At 48.7% G+C, this 18,752-nt stretch overlaps 1 protein-coding gene across 1 annotated transcript in view; it reads right to left on the reverse strand.

The window, feature by feature from the left end:
- LOC144731269 (chemokine-like protein TAFA-2) overlaps positions 1–17,383 on the reverse strand; it is a 32,860-nt gene extending 15,477 nt beyond the window's left edge. The window contains exon 1 of the mRNA XM_078612312.1: positions 17,261–17,383. Within this exon, the coding sequence (XP_078468438.1) occupies positions 17,261–17,378 (118 nt within the window). The 5' untranslated portion in view covers positions 17,379–17,383. The remainder of the gene's footprint in view (positions 1–17,260) is intronic.
- Between the last annotated feature and the right edge of the window lie 1,369 nt (positions 17,384–18,752).

Below are 18,752 nucleotides of genomic sequence, written 5' to 3' on the forward strand. Positions count from 1 at the left end.
ACTGGTAAAGGAGGTCTCGTAGTTCACATTTCATCCGCTGCTCTTAAACATTTTACTCGCTACAATTCTTGTGGCGGGTCGTAGGAATTAGTTGCACCAGTGGGTGTTGGACCTGGCCGGATGTTTTGTTGAGCATGAGTGAGATTCCAGTTTTGATGCTGGGGTTATGATGTTGGGGTTATGATGCTGCTTTCGTGTGACATTCCAAAGCGTTACACAAACCCCTTAGATTGAGGTTTCATCTGTTAGGTGGAGATTCACACTCAAGCGCGCGTGTACATGTATCAAATCACCAACCAACCCACTCCCTCACTCACCCTACCGAATCACCCAAAAACTCACTTTAGTCACCGAGACATTTACTCATGCACTCACTCACTCACTCACATATTCAAGTACTCGCTTGTCCACTAGCTCAATGTCACTCACTAACTCACCAACGCACTCACCCACGTACTCACCCGCACACTAACTCACTTGTCCATTCCCCTGAATGGAATATTCATAAACATGCTCACGGGCTAATTCAAAACTCACATATTCAACCACTCACTCACTCGAGTGCTCTCGCTCACCACGTATTCACTAACATGCCCACACACCAGCATGTTACTGGTAGAAACCTCCTGGTTACATCAGCCCACAGGGGAGTATTGTGTCCGTCGTGCAGGGAGGGGCTGGGTGGGGAGGGAGGGAGGGGCTGGTTGGAGAGGGGAAGGTGGGGAGGGGCTGGGTGGGGAGGGTGGGAGGGGCTGGGTGGGGAGGGTGGGAGGGGCTGGGTGGGGAGGGGAGGGTGAGGAGGGGCGTTGTGGGGAGGGTGGGGAGGGGCTGGGTGGGGGGTGGGAGGGGTGGGGCTGGGTGGGGAGGGGCTGGTCACCCAGTGGTGCCCTTATAAAACTCAACGTTTAACCTACTCACGCCGGCTTGTGCCCGCCCTCACAGTCGGGCATATTTCCGGAATACACCACGCCGCCGTTGACCCTGGCCATTTATCGAGCAACCCAAAGTTCCCACCAGCTCCCTCCGCAGGAATGTGTTTAAAACAGCAGACTCACGATGTCACCGAATAATACAGCCGATTACATGACATGTACCGTACATATGTCGATGTAACGTACAATCCCGTTTGTCAATCCACTGCTGGATGAGGGCCTCCTTGCACGGTGCGGTTCATGGGGGGGGGGGGGGGTGGGGGGGTTCGTTGACCATACTTCACCGCGCGGGTCACTGCGGTGTTGGTGAAGACGGAGCGTGGTATATCGCTGGACACCGAGTGTTGCTGAGACCCTCTCTGCTGCCCCGCACGCTGTAGGCCCTCATTGTGCACGGTAGTCGCCCATCCACGCACAAGCCAGACTCAAGGCTACTTAGCTCGCGAGGTTCTGACGAGATGGGGCGATGAGCTCACCGACGCGCAGTGGAACGGCCTAAATGAAACTTTGGGAAGTAATATATTTTACAAGTCAAAATGATATCGAAGCCACTTTAATTATTTATCCCACGTAAGAATAATAAAATTAACGTGCACGAAAGTTGTGAAACATTAATCGAGGTGGCTCGTCAGATTAAACGAAGCCAGCATTTCCTTTGAATCTGACGATTAAAATATCCCGGTTAAGCGCTGCTAATTGGCGCGCGTGTCTGACGTTGCGCAATGAACAAAGGCGACGCAAATTGAGATTGCCAACTTTGGGATGGGTCTAATTGGGTATTTAAATACTTGGGGGGAAAGCGTGCTGTTCGGGTTTTTTTATTGTAAAATCGAGACACGTGGCCTGCATCGTACGGGGTGGGGAACTAATTCAGAACAGAGAAGATCACGTGAAATTTCGATTTAAAGCTTTCGTGACTGCAGGGATTCATCTTCTTGGTTCTTTCGGTGAAGTCACGTAGAAGGGAAATAATAAAATAAGAGAAATAAAAGATAATAAAATACAATTCTCACGACGTTTCGGCCACAACGCAAGCAGCCGTCATCAGGTGAAGAACAGGTCTGTCGGAAAGATGCTGCCTTTGTGGCCGAAACGTCGTGAGAATTGTATTTTATAATGCTATGTTTTATATCTTTATTTTATTATTTCCCCTCTACGTGACTTTACCGAAAGAACCAAGAAGATCACGTGAGTCCATGAAAATCACTCGTAATCGGACAATCGACCACAAGCCGGATTGCATTTTAAAATTGACAGCAACAATATACCAGGAATACAATACGTGACTGCAAAAATAAAAGAAGAATAATGTACAAATAGACGCGGAGAAAATAATGTCATAATTGACTACTCGGAATCACAGCACGGTGCGCTAACCACCGCACCACCGCTCTGCCGACATACGAATATTTCTATGAAATTGACTAATTAACCAGATGAATGAAAAATCAAGCGAACCAATGGTGCTCGCTTCGCAATAGATCTCAGTCGAATCACTCTCTCAAATTGATCCATCCGATTTTTCATTCGCTAAATCGAGCTTGTCAGAATCAATGACGTTGTTTATTGAGGCCAGTGTTCTTCGATAATTTTCAGAGGCGGAGGTGGGGGGGCCACTTTCGCCGACAAGACATCATCAGTGCGAGGGCCGCCACACATTTAAAACCATTGGCCATGATGGGCCACCAGGGGCTGCACTAAAGGCCACTAGGGTGCGCCAGTGGCCTGCGGGCCTTGCAGATATAGGGGTGTTAAGGGGTGTTAAGGGGTGTTAAGGGGGTGCTGACAAACACACACGGGTGTCTGCTCCCACACGCTACACGGGTGTCTACACCCACGTCCGCAACGGTTTACGCTGGGATCCCCCACAGCTCCACCCCTCGGGGGGCGATTGCTATAAAAGGCGGGGAGCCGGAGGGCTCGAGGTCCCAGTGGGTGAAGCTTCAACCAGTGAAGAAAGAAGACCAGCAGATAGGCCCTGGAACTCCCGTGGCTTGCCGTCTTTGTCAGGGCCGAGCAGGGAAAGCCAGCGGCGCGGCCCTAAGAGCATCGGAGCCGACGCTCTTGTAAGAGCCGGTCAGATGGTTAGAGGTGCCGGGATCTGTGCCGAACCAGGGCCAGATCGGTTAGCCTCCCCTAGGACCCAGGGGAGGAACTGGGCCGGGGATAGCTGGGGATAGAGCTAGTGGGATATCCCTGTAGCACGTGTGAAGGGGCCACTACCCCTTCCAGTATTGTGTTAAATAAATAAGTGTGCCTCCGACAACGTGGTCTCCGTCTGATTGGAACCCACTACACAATGAAGAACACTGATTTTGGATAGAGGATTGCCAACGGCCAAATCACCCGGCATGTGATCCCCAGTCTCGTCAGATCTCGGATTCTAAGCAGATTTAAGCCTGCATAGAAATTGCTGAGATTGTATTATAGGGATCGTGGTTCAGTTGAAGAATGTACAGTATTCATCTTCTTGGTTCTTTCGGTAAAGTCATGTAGAAGGGAAATAATAAAATAATAAAAATACAAATTATAAATTATTTTATAAAATAATAAAAATAAAACATAATAAATTATTTTATTATGTTTTGCTTTTATTATTTTATTATTTCCCTTCTACGTGACTTTACCGAAAGAACCAAGAAGATGAATCCCTGCAGTCACGAAAGCTTTAAATCGAAATGTACGGTATTGTTATCTTGCCATGGTTGCGTACGTAGGTCGGTGGACCCAACCTCATGGTTGCTGGGTTTCCACGGGGCCCATTGCCTAGGGGGTCCGAACGGGAAGGGGGTACGACCCACAGAGGTTGAAGTTGCCTGTCGACGCAAGGCATTACAAGCCGTGCAATCAAACACGTGCAGCGAACGGCACAGCGCGATTGCGCCCGATGCGGCCACGGTTGCCAACTGGTTCATGTGATACTCACGCACGCAAGTATGTAACCCGTACGTTGAACTTCTTTCGCACCGCACGTAACCGACTGTGCTCGTTAATTAATCGATGGATGTTTTGCATGCCCATCGCAAGCCACCCCGCCCCCAACTTGTGAATATCGCCCCCCCTCCCTCCCTCCACGCTCGCCCACCCGCCGACTGCGAAGCGGCAACTGCACGCTCGGCCTGTGACACTCGGCAATTCCCACACTCGCCCTGCAAACACAACGCACGGGAACCTCGCCGGCTTTCTACGTCAAGAACACCGCAGCGCCAGCCACGAAGGTCTCACGTGTGTGTGTGTCTGTGTGGGTCTGTGTGTGTCTGTGTGTGTCTGTGAGTGTGTGTCTGTGTGTGTGTGTCTGTGTGTGTGTCTATGTAAAGCATCTCGGTTAACCCCATGGCACCTGGGTCTGCCCCGTGACCTTCTGGCAGAGGGCGTTCGTCAACTTCGCGTTGGCCTTAACGTGCACCTAGCCTGGCACAAGCGCCACGGTGACGTTACCGCCACGGTGACGTTACCACCACTTCGCGGCGAATGGCGGTTGTTGTTATTGTTGTTATGAAGTAAAAACAAAAAAACATTCGGGAAGATTTTCAAATTATGCATAACACCATTCCCAGGTTAACATTCGAAACTCGTGGCAACCTCGGTGGTAATTACAAAGATCAAGCAATTAACATCGCCAGCTCTTTGTGGGTAAAATGCACTCCCTCGCCGGGATTGTTATTAAATCTCGCCTTTATTAATTCTGTCCGCTAAACTGCGGGCTTTACTTTGGGGGAAGAGGTGCATTCACACACGAGCCTTCGATACAACCGGAATGCAAATGACATCCTCGGTGGAGCCTTAATTAAGCGAACCGCCCTCATTATTCCAATTATGTCACTATTCGTACGAGTGCGGCCACTATTGTGTGTGCGTGAAAACACGTGACCGGAGACGTAGCTTATGTGCGATGAACAGAGCCACCATGCATTAATGTAATATCCGTAATAATTATAGGGGAAGATAAATACAAATGGTATGGCCATTATTAAACAGTCGCAATATGCGTACAGTTTATGGGCAATGAGTGTCCTTTGGGTTTATTGGGCCATTCCATAGGAATGTGGAATTGGCACATGCTTATGAACTGAGAGATGTCACCAGTTAATGCTTGTTTGAGTGTGGAGATATTTTGAACTTTGATTTGAATATAAATATTGTAAGCTATATAATGTCAATATAATTTGTCTAAGAAAGCCCCCATTGAATCTCATGACTCTTTAGCAGGAGGGTTCTGCATTGGTGTTTGGCCGAATCATTTTTAAAAAGTGTTTGGCGCATCCCTTTGCGATGGGACCATTTTGTCTACTGCTGCTACTACCCATTTGAGAATGAGCAAACCTTTGGGAAAACACCATAGGTTTCACAAAACATCTAAATGTGACTGCATCTCAAGATGCTGTGAAAATATGGTGACGTACTTCGACATAATTTGCACCAGCGAGGCTGTTTTTAGAATGTCTACATTTTTTTAAAGCCGAGGGGAAAGAAAAGGTGCGGCCTGCCATTGAGTAAAGGCTCACTCGGGGGCATCCAAGAGGTCCAGTGTCATGGTTGGCGACATGGCCCAGAGGTATCAGGATCGCCGCCTTTTGCGGAGGTTCATCATCCGAATCTGGCAGACCGCCCAGGAGCGCCACGGTGGCTTGGAGATGTTAACTACCTCGCCCGGTATACAGGAGGTCGTGGGTTCAATCCCGACCCTGACGCCTGCTGCTGTATATGTGGAGTTTGCGTGTCTCTCACTATCATCATCACGGTGGCTTGGAGATGTTAACTACCTCGCCCGGTATACAAGGTGTCGTGGGTTCGATCCCGACCCTGACGCCTGCTGTATATGTGGAGTTTGCGTGTCTCTCACTATCATCATCACGGTGGCTTGGAGATGTTAACTACTTCGCCCGGTATACAGGAGGTCGTGGGTTCGATCCCGACCCTGACGCCTGCTGCTGTGTATTTGGAGTTTGCGTGTCTCTCACTATCATCATCACAGTGGCTTGGAGATGTTAACTACCTCGCCCGGTATACAGGGGGTCATGGGTACGATCCCGACCCTGACGCCTGCTGTAAATTTGGAGTTGGCATGTCTCTCTCATCATCATCACGTGGCTAGGAGATGTTAACTACCTCGCTCGGTATACAGGGTGGCGTGGGTTCGATTCCGACCCTGACGCCTGCTGTATATTTGGAGTTTGCGTGTCTCTCTCTCCCCGCGGTCGAGTAGATTTTTCTCCGAGTCCTCCGGTTGTCTCCTCCACATTCAGAAACACGCGTTTAAGAGTATTTGGCTGCTGCCATAAATGTCCACGTGATGACAAGCCACTTCGTTGAGCGATCATTTGTGGCCAGGTCGCTTCTGAAAAAAGAGCTACGTAGCTCAGTGGATCCTACTTGGTCAAAATGAATATCTAAAAAAATTTATTCTTTCTGGTGTATCAAAGACACAGGACCTGCTTGTCCCGCATAGGCCTCTTCAGCCACCAGCGTGCCTGCAGAAGACGTGGATGTCCTTCCTAGATCTTCGTTCGCGAAGCCAAGCCATGATTAAAGGCACAAAAAAACGCACACCGTCTGCTTCCTAGCAGACGTTAAAGATGTCCTGACGTCATTGGCAAAAGTGGGGTCAATTTTGTGCCAGCGTGAAGGTCCAAATTTGCCAAATTGAAAAAAAAATTACACCACAAATGACTCAATTGGGATTTAAATTAAATATATGTATATCAATCAGCGCCCCCTACCTGCAACCCCAATGCCCCTGGTCGCTCTCGCAGATGAAGACTCTACCCTGGGTCCCTTGAGTTCCCACGTGGTTAAACAAAATTTACTTGACTTGATTCAAAGTGCGAGGAACGCGGCATGTTACAGTACTGCGTGCTCCGGCGTCGGAAATAAAGCGACTTTTTAAAAAAAATAACCTTAGCGTGTTATGCCCGGTTCATTCTCAGACTCAGTGATGCACTGCTTACTGCGAGAGTTCCAAATCTTCAATCACGTTAACTCCAAGACCGCCTTCTTCATTTCAAGAAGATGACGCGGAATCGCAACATCAGCGATACAATTGAAGAAAGCAAAGCAACATCGTGTTTTTTTATCTACATAGTATATATGAATTACATTGTTGAACAATGACCAGCAATTACAACTTCACAATGCTGCATTTTTTTGTTGTTTAGTTCGTCCTTGGCCCCCACACCTACGATTAGCACGGTCGGCTACGTACGGTGCGAAAGAAGTTCAACACGGCACATACATACCGACAGCAGGCCACGGCAAATGCCAAACGGATAGAGAGACATCTGGGTTGCGACGTGAACAGAATAATCGCGCGAGGTTTTTGGTCGGCCACGAGCGATCATTTCACCGGGGCATTTTCGGCGATTCCCAAGCCCAGCGTCCGATCGCTCCTTACAAGTGCGACATTTACTGCCGGGCGGCGGGGCCGCGAGCATCGGGCCACCTTACGGCCACAGGGCCACTGCTGCGGGCTTTGCCGTGTACGACAACGTGCGCCTTCGTGAAGCGGCAACGCCAAGGGGCACGGCCCTCGCAGCAGCGCCGGGCCGACACGGACAAAACAAAAAAAAACAATAATTGTTTTTTTACCCTTCTATCTGGCAACAAAACTGACACCTATTCTTGGGTTTTTTCGGTAAAGTCACGTAGGTAAAAAATTAATAAAAGTAAAATTAAATAAAAAATTAAATAAAAATCGCGACGTTTCAGAGGCAACACAAGTTTCCGTCTACTGTCTGTGTTGCCTCCGAAACGTCGTGATGTTTATTTTATTTTAATTTAATTTTATTTTTATTAATTTTTTACCTACGTGACTTTACCGAAAAAACCCAAGAATATGAATCCTTGCAGTCACGAAAGCTTCAAATCTAAAACTTACACCTTTTTTACAAGGAGTCATGTTTGCATAGACCACAATACCTGCAGCCATAATGCAAACAAAAAACATAACTCTGAAAATATATGCACTGTCCTTGAAGTTGATTGGTCCACACCCGAGACAACTTTCCTTAGAGCCTAGTCTCACATGGGTTGGACCAGATGACGCCAGATAGAAGGGTAAAAAACCAATTATCATATTTTTTTACTGGCAAATGAGGTTCCAATGGGGTAAAAAAAACGAGCCACGCTTCTCGAGATACAAAGAAGTTAAAAATAGGGGGGGAGGAGGTTTTGCTCTCGAAAACGGCACTGACCGAGCCGGCGAGTGTCAACTCCACGGTTGCGTGGCAAGGCTTGAGACGTCGTGATCATTGCCCCTTAATTGTCAAACTGGCCGCCCCAAAAACGAACTTCGTGTCAGCGCCGAGTCACTTGCACTGCACGGAGACAAGCAGCCTGCCCTGTGAATGGTGGCGATGTATATGATGCAAGGGCACTGTGAGATGCCGAGGCATTTAAGTGTCTTGTAAGTGCAAAGATTACGAGTATTATTATTATAATACCAACATGCACAGCTCAAGTTCCACGAAGCGGTCCTCATTTTATCTACGGGGATTTTCACTCACAACCCTTCCAGTCGCGAGCCATCACTGGATCAGCAGTGTGCCACCTGGGCAGATGTCCACACACAGTGCCCAGATCACGCAGTCTGTAGACGCCCTGCGCCCCGCGTAACCTCCTGACCCTTGCCTGTCCCCCCTTGCCCCCCCCCCCCCTCAACAATCACCGCCTCTCATCTCCACCTCGGGCCTCGTGTGTAGCTGTGGCTGCCCTGGAAGTCATTTGGTGCTGTCCTGGCTACCCTGGGTGTCCCCTAGGACTTGGTGTTGTTGTCGGTGGTGGTGGTGGTGGTGGTGGTGCTGTAACAAGGAGTTGTCTCTATGTTACGTATTCCTGTCTGACATACCCACCCACCTGTCATCATCATCATCATCACGATCCGTGGACAGATCGCCTGCACATCTCGTCATTTGTTTTCACTTTGCGCTCTGTCTTGTGCGAGCATGCTCACGTAGTGGCCACGTCTCTCTGGCACCAACCTCTTACGTCGTCAGAGCCATCCTGCGTCATAGGAATGTGGACTTTCCATCACTGGCTGTCAACAGGAGCCGAGTGGCACGCCTACGCTGATTGGAGCAACAACAACAACGAATACTTTGCACTGGATAAGAATATGGACAGACTACGCAACGCTGTAGCTTGTGATATTCGCCAAAGCTGAACGTATACGTAGAAGGCTCCAATGTCCCAAATGTACTTGAATCAGGTGTTACTCTCCCCCCACCACCACCACACCAGTGTAACGTAAGCCCGTGTAGCTTATATTAGAGAGCTGCGCTTACAAAAGGTGTTCGTATATCCATTCTAGATTTGAAGCTTTTGTGACTGCAAGGATTCATATTCTTAGTTTTTTTTCGGTAAAGTCACGTAGGTAAAAAATTAAATTTAAATTAATAAAAGTAAAATTAAAATAACATAAAAATAACGACGTTTCGGAGGCAACACAAGCTTCCGTCTTCAGGTGGAACCGTCACAGCACGATAGCTGTATCAAGTAAGAAAAATTCCAAGAAAACAGTCCTTGTATATATACTGGTTGAGGGTGGGAGAAGCCAGGTAGGCCCTGGATATTATTATTGTGAGGTTCGGTGCGGCTGAACAGCGTGCTTCAGCCGCTAAGAATATTTCGTATATCCAGTTTGTATTGACAATTCTCACTCTCAACCATGACCGAGCCGACAAAAAGGTCAGTAACTCCACAACATCAAGCGTCATATGTTTTTATCGCTGGCGACGAAAAGTAAAACGAGTGGTTACCGCTGTCAACAAGTGCACAAGTATTCATCTTCTTGGTTCTTTCGGTAAAGTCACGTAGAAAATAAAACATAATAATTATTTTATTATGTTTTATTTTTATTATTTTATTAGTTCCCTTCTACGTGACTTTACTTATTATTTTATTATGTTTTATTTTTATTATTTCATTACTTCCCTTCTACGTGACTTTACCGAAAGAACCAAGAAGATGAATCCCTGCAGTCACGAAAGCTTTATATGCACAAGTATTCTTTACTATCGCCAACCTAGTAGCACACCCCTGTAGCCTGCTCTTAACATAAACACGACACGAGCTCTCTCCCTCTCTCTCTCTCCTGAAGCCCTCTCGTCGTGACCAGCAGCAGACCTCGACATGGGCACCATCACTGCTGCCATATGCACGAATGCAATGGAAGCATCAACACCAGAGGGGCGAGTATTTAACCACCCCAATGTGCTGGGCGCGTGGACACGCGCACACACATTGGATCGGTGCGAGGTTCGAATAGGGACATCACAATGAAGCAGAATATTGATGTCTCCATTTGGGGTGATGGGGAAACCACATTACCTGTCAACCCACACGGTTTACCCGTATTTTTGTGCAAGGAAGTTGGGGGTTTTTAGGTCCATACGGCATACAACCGTTTCAGTATGGGCAAATTATTATTTGTGTCTATTTGTTTGTGTTTCTTCCTTTGTAGGGTGAACTTTGAGATTTATAAGGGCACGGGGTGACCAATAAGGTCTGAATAGGTCTGTCATAAGGTAGGCACTGATAAGGGGTTTACAGGTTTGGGAAACACAAAATGAGACGAGATCCTCCGGCCTGAATGATGACACTTCAGCACACCGGTGCATTGGAGAGGAAACCCACAACAGTTTTAATTTAAGTACGACGTTTCGCTGGTGATTACAAAACCAGCTTCACCGGCGATTTGTCAGAAACGTTGTGAGTTCACTCTTCAACACACCAGTGTGCTGAAGTAGAAATTAATTGGCACGTTTTGTTTACGTGACAAACCTAACTAGTTAGCTGTGTCGGGTGGTGGTGGGTTAACGACACATTTATATTTAAGCGATCTAACCCATAAAAAAAACTTAATTATGAATAACAAAGCCGTAGCCATGGAGTCAACATTGGGGGGGACCAAATCGTCCAGGGTGCCTGGGGGTCCCAACCCAGAAAAAATATCTAAATTTGAAAACTACTTTCCTGCCTAAAATATAAAAAAATGCACTCACACATGGGATGGACTTTTTTTTTACAATAATGTCTAATCGTATATTGTATTACATTGCTCTGTTTTTACTTTTTTTTACCATTTCTTGTTTCATTGTATGTAATGGCAGAGAATAGGGATTAATAAAGTACAACCATAACCACAATCATATAAACAGGAATCTATGCCTTGATTTATATGAAAACAAGTGCAGATATTGTGGCCAAAGTTTAGCAAATTGTTTTTATTTACATAGCATAGCAATTATTTTTTCTATAGCAAGATATTGGGGGGGGGGGGCATTTTGAGCATATTTGAATATTGGGTGGGGATGTGTCCCCCCCAATATATATTATAATTACGGCCTTGATGAATAACATTTCTCGCGAAAGCCTACTACTCCGTGTTAAATTGAATAATGATGATAGCTCAAGGCGCATTGCTTGTCCCATAGTTCACGGTGGATGGGTACCGCCACCTAGCGAACGGAACGCACAATGGACGCGCTGGCTGCGAAGGGCTCCCTCTGACACAAGAAACCTCATTTTGCTTTACCCTTCCCCGTGTCGTTTCATCACCGCGTAGCGGTCATCTGCCGGCCGTGCCTCCATCCGAAATGACCAGTGCGCCGTACAGGAGCCCAAAAAGCAAAACCAAAGCAGCTAAATAACCACAACCGTTGGAACATCTTAACACCTCCCGTTTTAAATTTAGATTTAAAGCTTTCGTGACTGCAGAGATTCATATTCTTGGTTCCTTCGGTAAAGTCACGTGGAAGGAAAATAATAAAATAATACAAATATTAAACAATAAAAATTCTCACGACGTTTCGACTGCAACACAAGCAATCGTCATCAGGTGTGAAATCCACAGCAAGAACATTTGAAAAAAGTGGCGGTGTTTCCATATATATACCTCCCTTTTTAATTGCCAGCGAGGGTAAAACCCCATCCTTGTTTTTCACACTTTGATACCGGCAAAAACAAGGTCCCATGCTACACCAGTGCTGGTTCATGTTGTGTTTATACTTTAATGTTCTCAACAGAGCGACGCTGGTGATTACTTTGTGTCATTGTATCACCCAGTTTTGCTGTCGAACTAAAACCCAGAGCTAACAGAGGGGGTTCCTTGCCTATAAAAACACCGGGCAGTCGACCAGCATTGGTTGACGTAGGTCTGACTGCTGATAAGGACTCTGATCGTCGAAGCCGGTGCCGAGTGTTGTTCGCGTTGAATCAATGTCACCGACAAAGATGCACTCCCAGATGCCTGTGTGGTTGATGGGATGTGTAGACAAAAGAGATTTGTGTGGAGGAATATGGAATGGGGGGGGGGGTAATTAGTTATTTAGATTAGACTTAGGCTCTCAATTCACTCTTAGCCAAAGGTAATCCAAATATAGGCCCCAACATCAATGAGCCATGAAGATGGAGTGGACCAAATCTATACATAAATTAAGCAACATTTCAACGATTGCCAAACATCATAATGTGACACTTCAAGGCAAATTTGGGTGTGGGTGAAAGGGTGGTAACACTTGGTGCCTCACGGCAAGCAAAGGGCCTGGGTTCGACTCCCGACTCGGGCAGCTTTCTGCATGGAGTTTGTGGGCCGACACGGTGGCGAGATGCCGCCTGATGGACAGGATGTCGTGGGTTCTATCCCGAGCCTGACGCCTGCTGTATATCTGGAGTTTGCAAGTTCTCCCCGTGGGCGTGTTGATTTTTTTCCTCCGGGTCCTCCGGTTTTTCCCTTCACATTTATAAACGTGCGTTTAGAGTATTTGACTGCTGGACATTTCCACGCGATAAGCCACTTCGCTTCTGTTAAAACCTATACAGCTCAGTGGGCCTTGCCTGGTAAAATACAAAAAAATGTTTAGTTTAATCTCCCTGTTCTGCATGGGTTTCCTCTGGATTTGCTGGTTTCCTGAACATCGCTAAGACAAAACAACACACACACAAACCAAGTCATTTACCTCCAGCAGAGTGTGAAGCGAAAGCTGATATTAAACGAGCAAAGCCTGCTGCTGGTTAATTCATTGGCCATGGTCAATCCACCGCTGGATCAAGGCCTCCTAAAGCTCTAACCAGCTCTCCTGCCACGATCAGCTGTGATGCAATTCAAGGCCAAAATTTGAAACACGCTTTAAACTATTTTTTTTAATCTACTAAAGATAACGTTAATAATATAATCCTCGCTCAGTTTGAAGACTCATTTTCACGAGGGTCGTGCTTGAGATGTTTGGCCAATGCCTTAATAAATATGTTTATTTGTTTTTTTTCGTAAAGGTGGAAAAACTGGAGCACTCGGAGACAACCCCACGTGCGGTCGACGGGGATGTCACTCACGAACACGGACAAGTCAAACAATTGCTTGGATTGCCTTCCAATGTCATCCCACTGCTGTAAAAAAAACAATAATAACAGTGATTCAATAATAATCATCATCCAGGAGAAGCCCTCTCAACGGCGGTGATTTGGTTCCACGAAAGCGGTCGTTAAATGATTTTGTCGTCAAGTGATTTCGTCGTACTCGGATTGTAAATGTTGTGGCTTGGCTCTCCAACACACCGGTGTGCTGTACTTGTGACGAATTGGCCACGTTCTGCTTACGTGACAACCCTTACTAGTTGGCTGTGTCGGGTGGTGGCGGGTTTAACGACACATTTATATATTTACACGATCTAACCCAAAAAACATGCATTGTTGAGTCTAGGAAATACGCGTTAAAGACTTAATTCGTTCCAATAGCATCGAAAGTTACCCCTTTTCACCCAAAAAACGAAACTAATAAAATTTTAACAATGGATATGAATCCATAAAGATACTAACAACATTATGAACACAATATGAAAATAAACATGGTTAATCAATGCGTTAATTATTTCTTACCGTACCTACAACAGCCCATCGTTAACAGGGGAATGGTGGGTAAGTGAACACATTGGGCTCTATGTGTGGCACATTAGGAATGGACCACTCTTTTCATTATTTCCTCGTGTAGCAAGGGAGTAAAGTGTGGTTTTGTGAAAGTCCTTACGTGCTGCGCAGTACATCAATACACGTGTGTACACCAGCGTGCGATGACTGAGTTGGGCCTGTGGGTGGCTGGCAGGGTTATTGATTAAACGGACTTGTAAACCAGTCACGTGGTTAATGGCGACTCGGTTGAGGATTGCTGTGTGTGGCACACGCGCTGTTACATTTTGCAGATTGAACACAATAAATGTGTTTGCCCTCGATTTGGAGCACCTGCACACGTCCTTCATTTCGTGTGTGCAACATATGGAGGCACTACACTACACTATACACTACACTATACACTACACTATACACTACTCTACACTACAAATTAGGCTTTATGGAGGCCCATCGTTAAGTGATTAGTCGTTAACAGGGGTGGTCGTTAAGCGGGATTCTACTATACACTACAATACTATACACTACACTATACACTACACTATACACTACACATTGGGCTCTATGGAGGCCCGTCGTTAAGTGATTAGTCGTTAACAGGGGTGGTCGTTAAGAGGGGTTCTGCTGGAACAATAATCAATGACAGTGCTTTGTCAATCCACCGCTGGGAGAAGGTCACCCCCCCCCCCCCATTCCGTGCCAGTCACGGGGGTGGTTTGACCATACTTCACCACACTGGTCAGTCCGTGTAGGTGAAAGTTTGACCATACTTCGCCACGCTGGTGGTGTGTACAGTGACGATTATCTGAACCGGTCCTGGGCCCTCCCCTAGGTCGGCTCAGCCTCAAATGAGTACCTGGCGCGGTGCGCGGTTAACATCGCCACGAGGGAGACAAAGGCGGCCGGGCGAGGCGTTGTCCAACCCACCTCCTCGTGCCCCGCGCCGTGCCTTCACAGGCGCTCGCGAGCGGCACTTGCCCCAAAAGTCCGTTCAAGGCTATACGGGCGACCTTCGTCTTTGCCTTTGTTAATGGTGGCACAATTTGTAACGGAGGCTGGAAAAGTGAACTCGCTCGCAGTCACCGGGAGGAGCTAATTAGGAGTAATAGAGCTGTGTTGTCCTCATTACGGCAATCGTCGAGCGGAGAGACGTATCGCTCCAAATTAAGACCGCCGCTGCTCACAGTCAATTGCAAGCAAACATTATTCCGTGAGCAGAATTATTTTTTCGCAAGCTCAGCGGTTGGTCCACCCCCCCACCCCCCCATACTTTTCACGTGGCCGATGTTATTCAAAATAACGGGAAACATTTTTTTTGTTTACGTTCGCAGAAACCTCGCGGTAAATCGTTGTGCCCAGTTTCTCTGTTGTTGTGGGTTTCCGGCATCGTATCGTTCCACGCATCTTCACAGTCAATCTGCCAATAGAGCTCAACTCCACTTGGTTTTTTTTCATTGACTTCCATTTTAATCATCAGACTTGAACAAGGACATCTGTTTAAATACTTAGCAAAAAATACTTTTACGTTATCCAACTGACAACTTTTGTTGAAGATGTCTGTGAGATGCAAACTCCCTCGCCTGGTATGCAGGAGGTCGTGGATTCGATCCCGACCCTTACGCCTGTTGTATATTTGGAGTTTGCGTACCTCTGTCCATGTTCTCCGGGTCCTCCGATGTTTCCCTCCACATTTAGAAACATGCATTTAGAGTATTTGGCTGCTATACATTTCTACATGACAAGCCACTTCGTCGAGCTATCATTTGTGACCAGGTCGCTTCTGAAAAAAGAGCTAAATGGCTCAGTGGGCCTTACCTGCTAAAATATAAAGTTTGGTATTGAGACGGGAGATCTCCAGATCCCTTCCACCGGTTTCCAAACCAATCCTGGATTTCAAAATGATAACTTTTAAACAAATTAAACGCCCTCGCTGTTTCGGGGCACATATCTTGATGGTCGAGTGTGAGCCGTGCAAGTGTCAGGATTTGAGCGATAATGCGCGCTGAGGTGATTTCTGGACAGCAAAAGGCGCGACTGAGACAATTAGATCAGTCGTCGACTGGCAGGTCACGTGACATCACCACCAGACTGCTTGGTATCACGCTCGCTGTCTTGTCTAAAGTTGCAGGGTTTCGCAGAAAGCAAGAAACTGGAACAAACGGTGGCACCAAAATCCACTGCACCTGTGAAGGCTGTGATGATGATGATGATGATAATAATAATAACGATGACAATACAAACGTTTAGTACGTCTGGTATTCGAGCGATTTTCAACACATTCCTGCGGAGGGAGCTGGTAGGAACGTTGGGTTGCTCGGTCAATGGCCAGGGTCAACGGCGGCGTGGTGTATTCCGCAAATATGCCCGACTGTGAGGGCGGGCACAAGCCGGCGTGAGTAGGTTAAACGTTGAGTTTTATAAGGGCACCACGGGGTGATCAGCCCCTCCCCACCCAGCCCCACCCCTCCCACCCCCCACCCAGCCCCACCCTCCCCACCAAGCCCCTCCCACCCTCCCCTCCCCACCCAGCCCCTCCATTCCCACTCAGCCCCTCCCTGCACGACGGACGGACACAATAATCCCCTGTGTGCTGGTGTAACCAAGAGGTTCCTACCAGTATAACGCGAGAGCTATCATGGTGAAGGTGGTCCCACAGTAGGGAGGCGATGGGTGCAATTGCAATTTTCAGAATTTGTAAAATTCGCAACGCAATGGGCTACGCGTTCCGAAAGACATCAGCGGATCTTAAACGTCCCCCGTGAAGCAGATGGAGCGGATGTTTGGCACCGTTACCCCCCCACCACCCGCCCCCTCACCACCGCACTCTCCCCCCCCCTCACACCACCCCACTCCCCCCCACCACCCCCCCCCCCTCACCACCGCACCCCCCCCTCACACCACCGCACTCCCCCCCCCCCTCACACCACTGCACTCTCCCCCCCCCTCACACCACCCCACTCCCCCCCCACCACCCCCCCCCCCTCACCACCGCACCCCCCCCTCACACCACCGCACTCCCCCCCCCCCTCACACCACTGCACTCTCCCCCCCCACTCACACCACCTCACTCCCCCCCCCATCACCACCGCACTCCCCCCCCCTCACACCACCCCACTCCCCCCCCCCCCTCCCACCCCCCCCCCCTCACACCCCCCCCCTCACACCCCCCCTCACACTCCCCTCCCTCACACCACCCCACTCCCCCCCCCCCTCACACCCCCCCCCCCCTCACACCCCCCCCCTCACACCCCCCCCCTCACACTCCCTCCCTCACACCACCCCACCCCCCCCCTCACACCCCCCCCTCACACCCCCCCCCCTCACACCCCCCCCCTCACACCCCCCCCCCCTCACACCACCCCACTCCCCCCCTCACACCCCCCCCCTCACACCACCCCACTCCCCACCTCACACCGCCCCCCCCCCCTCACCAGGGCCTCTGTGGTGGCTGGAGCCTCTGGCCGTGGGAGCCCCGGCCAGCACCAGCAGGCTCAGCAGCAGGGGGATGGACAGCGGCCCGCAGTCCTTCGCAGACCAGGGCAGCATCATCCTTCTACTCCCTGCTCAGCCACGTGGTGCGGGTGGAGGGGATGGGGTGGGGGGGGAGGGTCAGAGATTGGGGGGGTGAGACACAGGCGGGTAAAACAACGTCGTGGAAGGTCCCCGTGTAGCCTTAACAGACTGTAGGGGCAAGTGCTGTTGGCAAGCAGCGAAGAACGCCGGCACGGCACACGAGGGTGTGGGTGGCCAGCACCACGCCCGTCCGCCTTCGTCTCCCCAGTGGCGAAGTTTCCACACCATGGCAAGTACACATTCGAGGCTGAATAAACTTAGCTGGAGGCCCAGGACCGGTTCAGATAATCGTCGCTGGTGTTGGCCGTGAGCGGGAATCGAACTCGGGTCGCCGGGTTCACTGCTACACCACCGCTGCCCGTCACCCCCAGCGCCCACAGGCATTGCCTAGGCGGCTCAAAAGACTCACAATGGCCGTGTCCCCACAGCTATTTTGGGTGAAAATTAAATTTCAGCATCGAAATGGCATGGACCAGTTCTTGGTTTTTGCCCGGCACTTCCACCTAAACGCTCATCATCAGCGAGCCCACGGCCACACTGCCTGGCTTCCACCTTCCACGGAAGCAATGGGCAGAGTGAATTAACCGGGTCGGCGCCAAGCGCGGAAGATGCGAAACGTCGAACGCACGAGCAAAGAATCCACGACTCTTCCCCCTTTGCCAACAACAAACCGCGGCGGAGCGCGTAACATCGCGCGCTGCACGAGACACATAACGCGAGAGGTGTGTCTGCAATTGACCAACTCTCACAGAAAGCAATTGGATGGCAAAATCACTTCTCTCTCTCTCTCTACACACAAAGCCGTACAAAAGATGAGGAATTGGCACCATGTCAGAGCACGGGGGTTTGGCAACTACCCCGCACCTCCGATTGCCACGATTTGGCGACGTACAGTACGAAAGAAGTTCAATATATTTTTAGATTTAAAGCTTTCGTGACTGCAGGGATTCATCTTCTTGGTTCTTTCGGTAAAGTCACGTAGAAGGGAAATAATAAAGTAATAAAAATAAAACATAATAAAATAATTCTCACGACGTTTCGGCCACAACGCAAGCAGCCGTCCTCCGGCGAAGAACAGGGCTGTCGGAAAGACAGCGTCTGAATGAATATGCTTGCATACCATGCCAAGTCCGGTGGGTTCTTGCCACGAGAGCGGTTGTCCGTCTCCCCGCGGGCAGCTCATGATGTGTTGTGTAACTGTGCATTTTATGAGACATCTCCTTTACCAGTGGCAAAATATAGTAATAGGTTTTTACCCTTGTATAAAGGTGTCAGTTTTTGTACCAGTTGAAAGGGTAAAAACCTATTACTATAACTGTGCATTGATTCATTGAGTTAAACCGAGTTGTA

Source organism: Lampetra planeri, chromosome 38 (genome assembly GCF_965212315.1).
Source record: "Lampetra planeri chromosome 38, kcLamPlan1.2.h2, whole genome shotgun sequence".
Taxonomy (NCBI): Eukaryota; Metazoa; Chordata; class Hyperoartia; order Petromyzontiformes; family Petromyzontidae; genus Lampetra; species Lampetra planeri.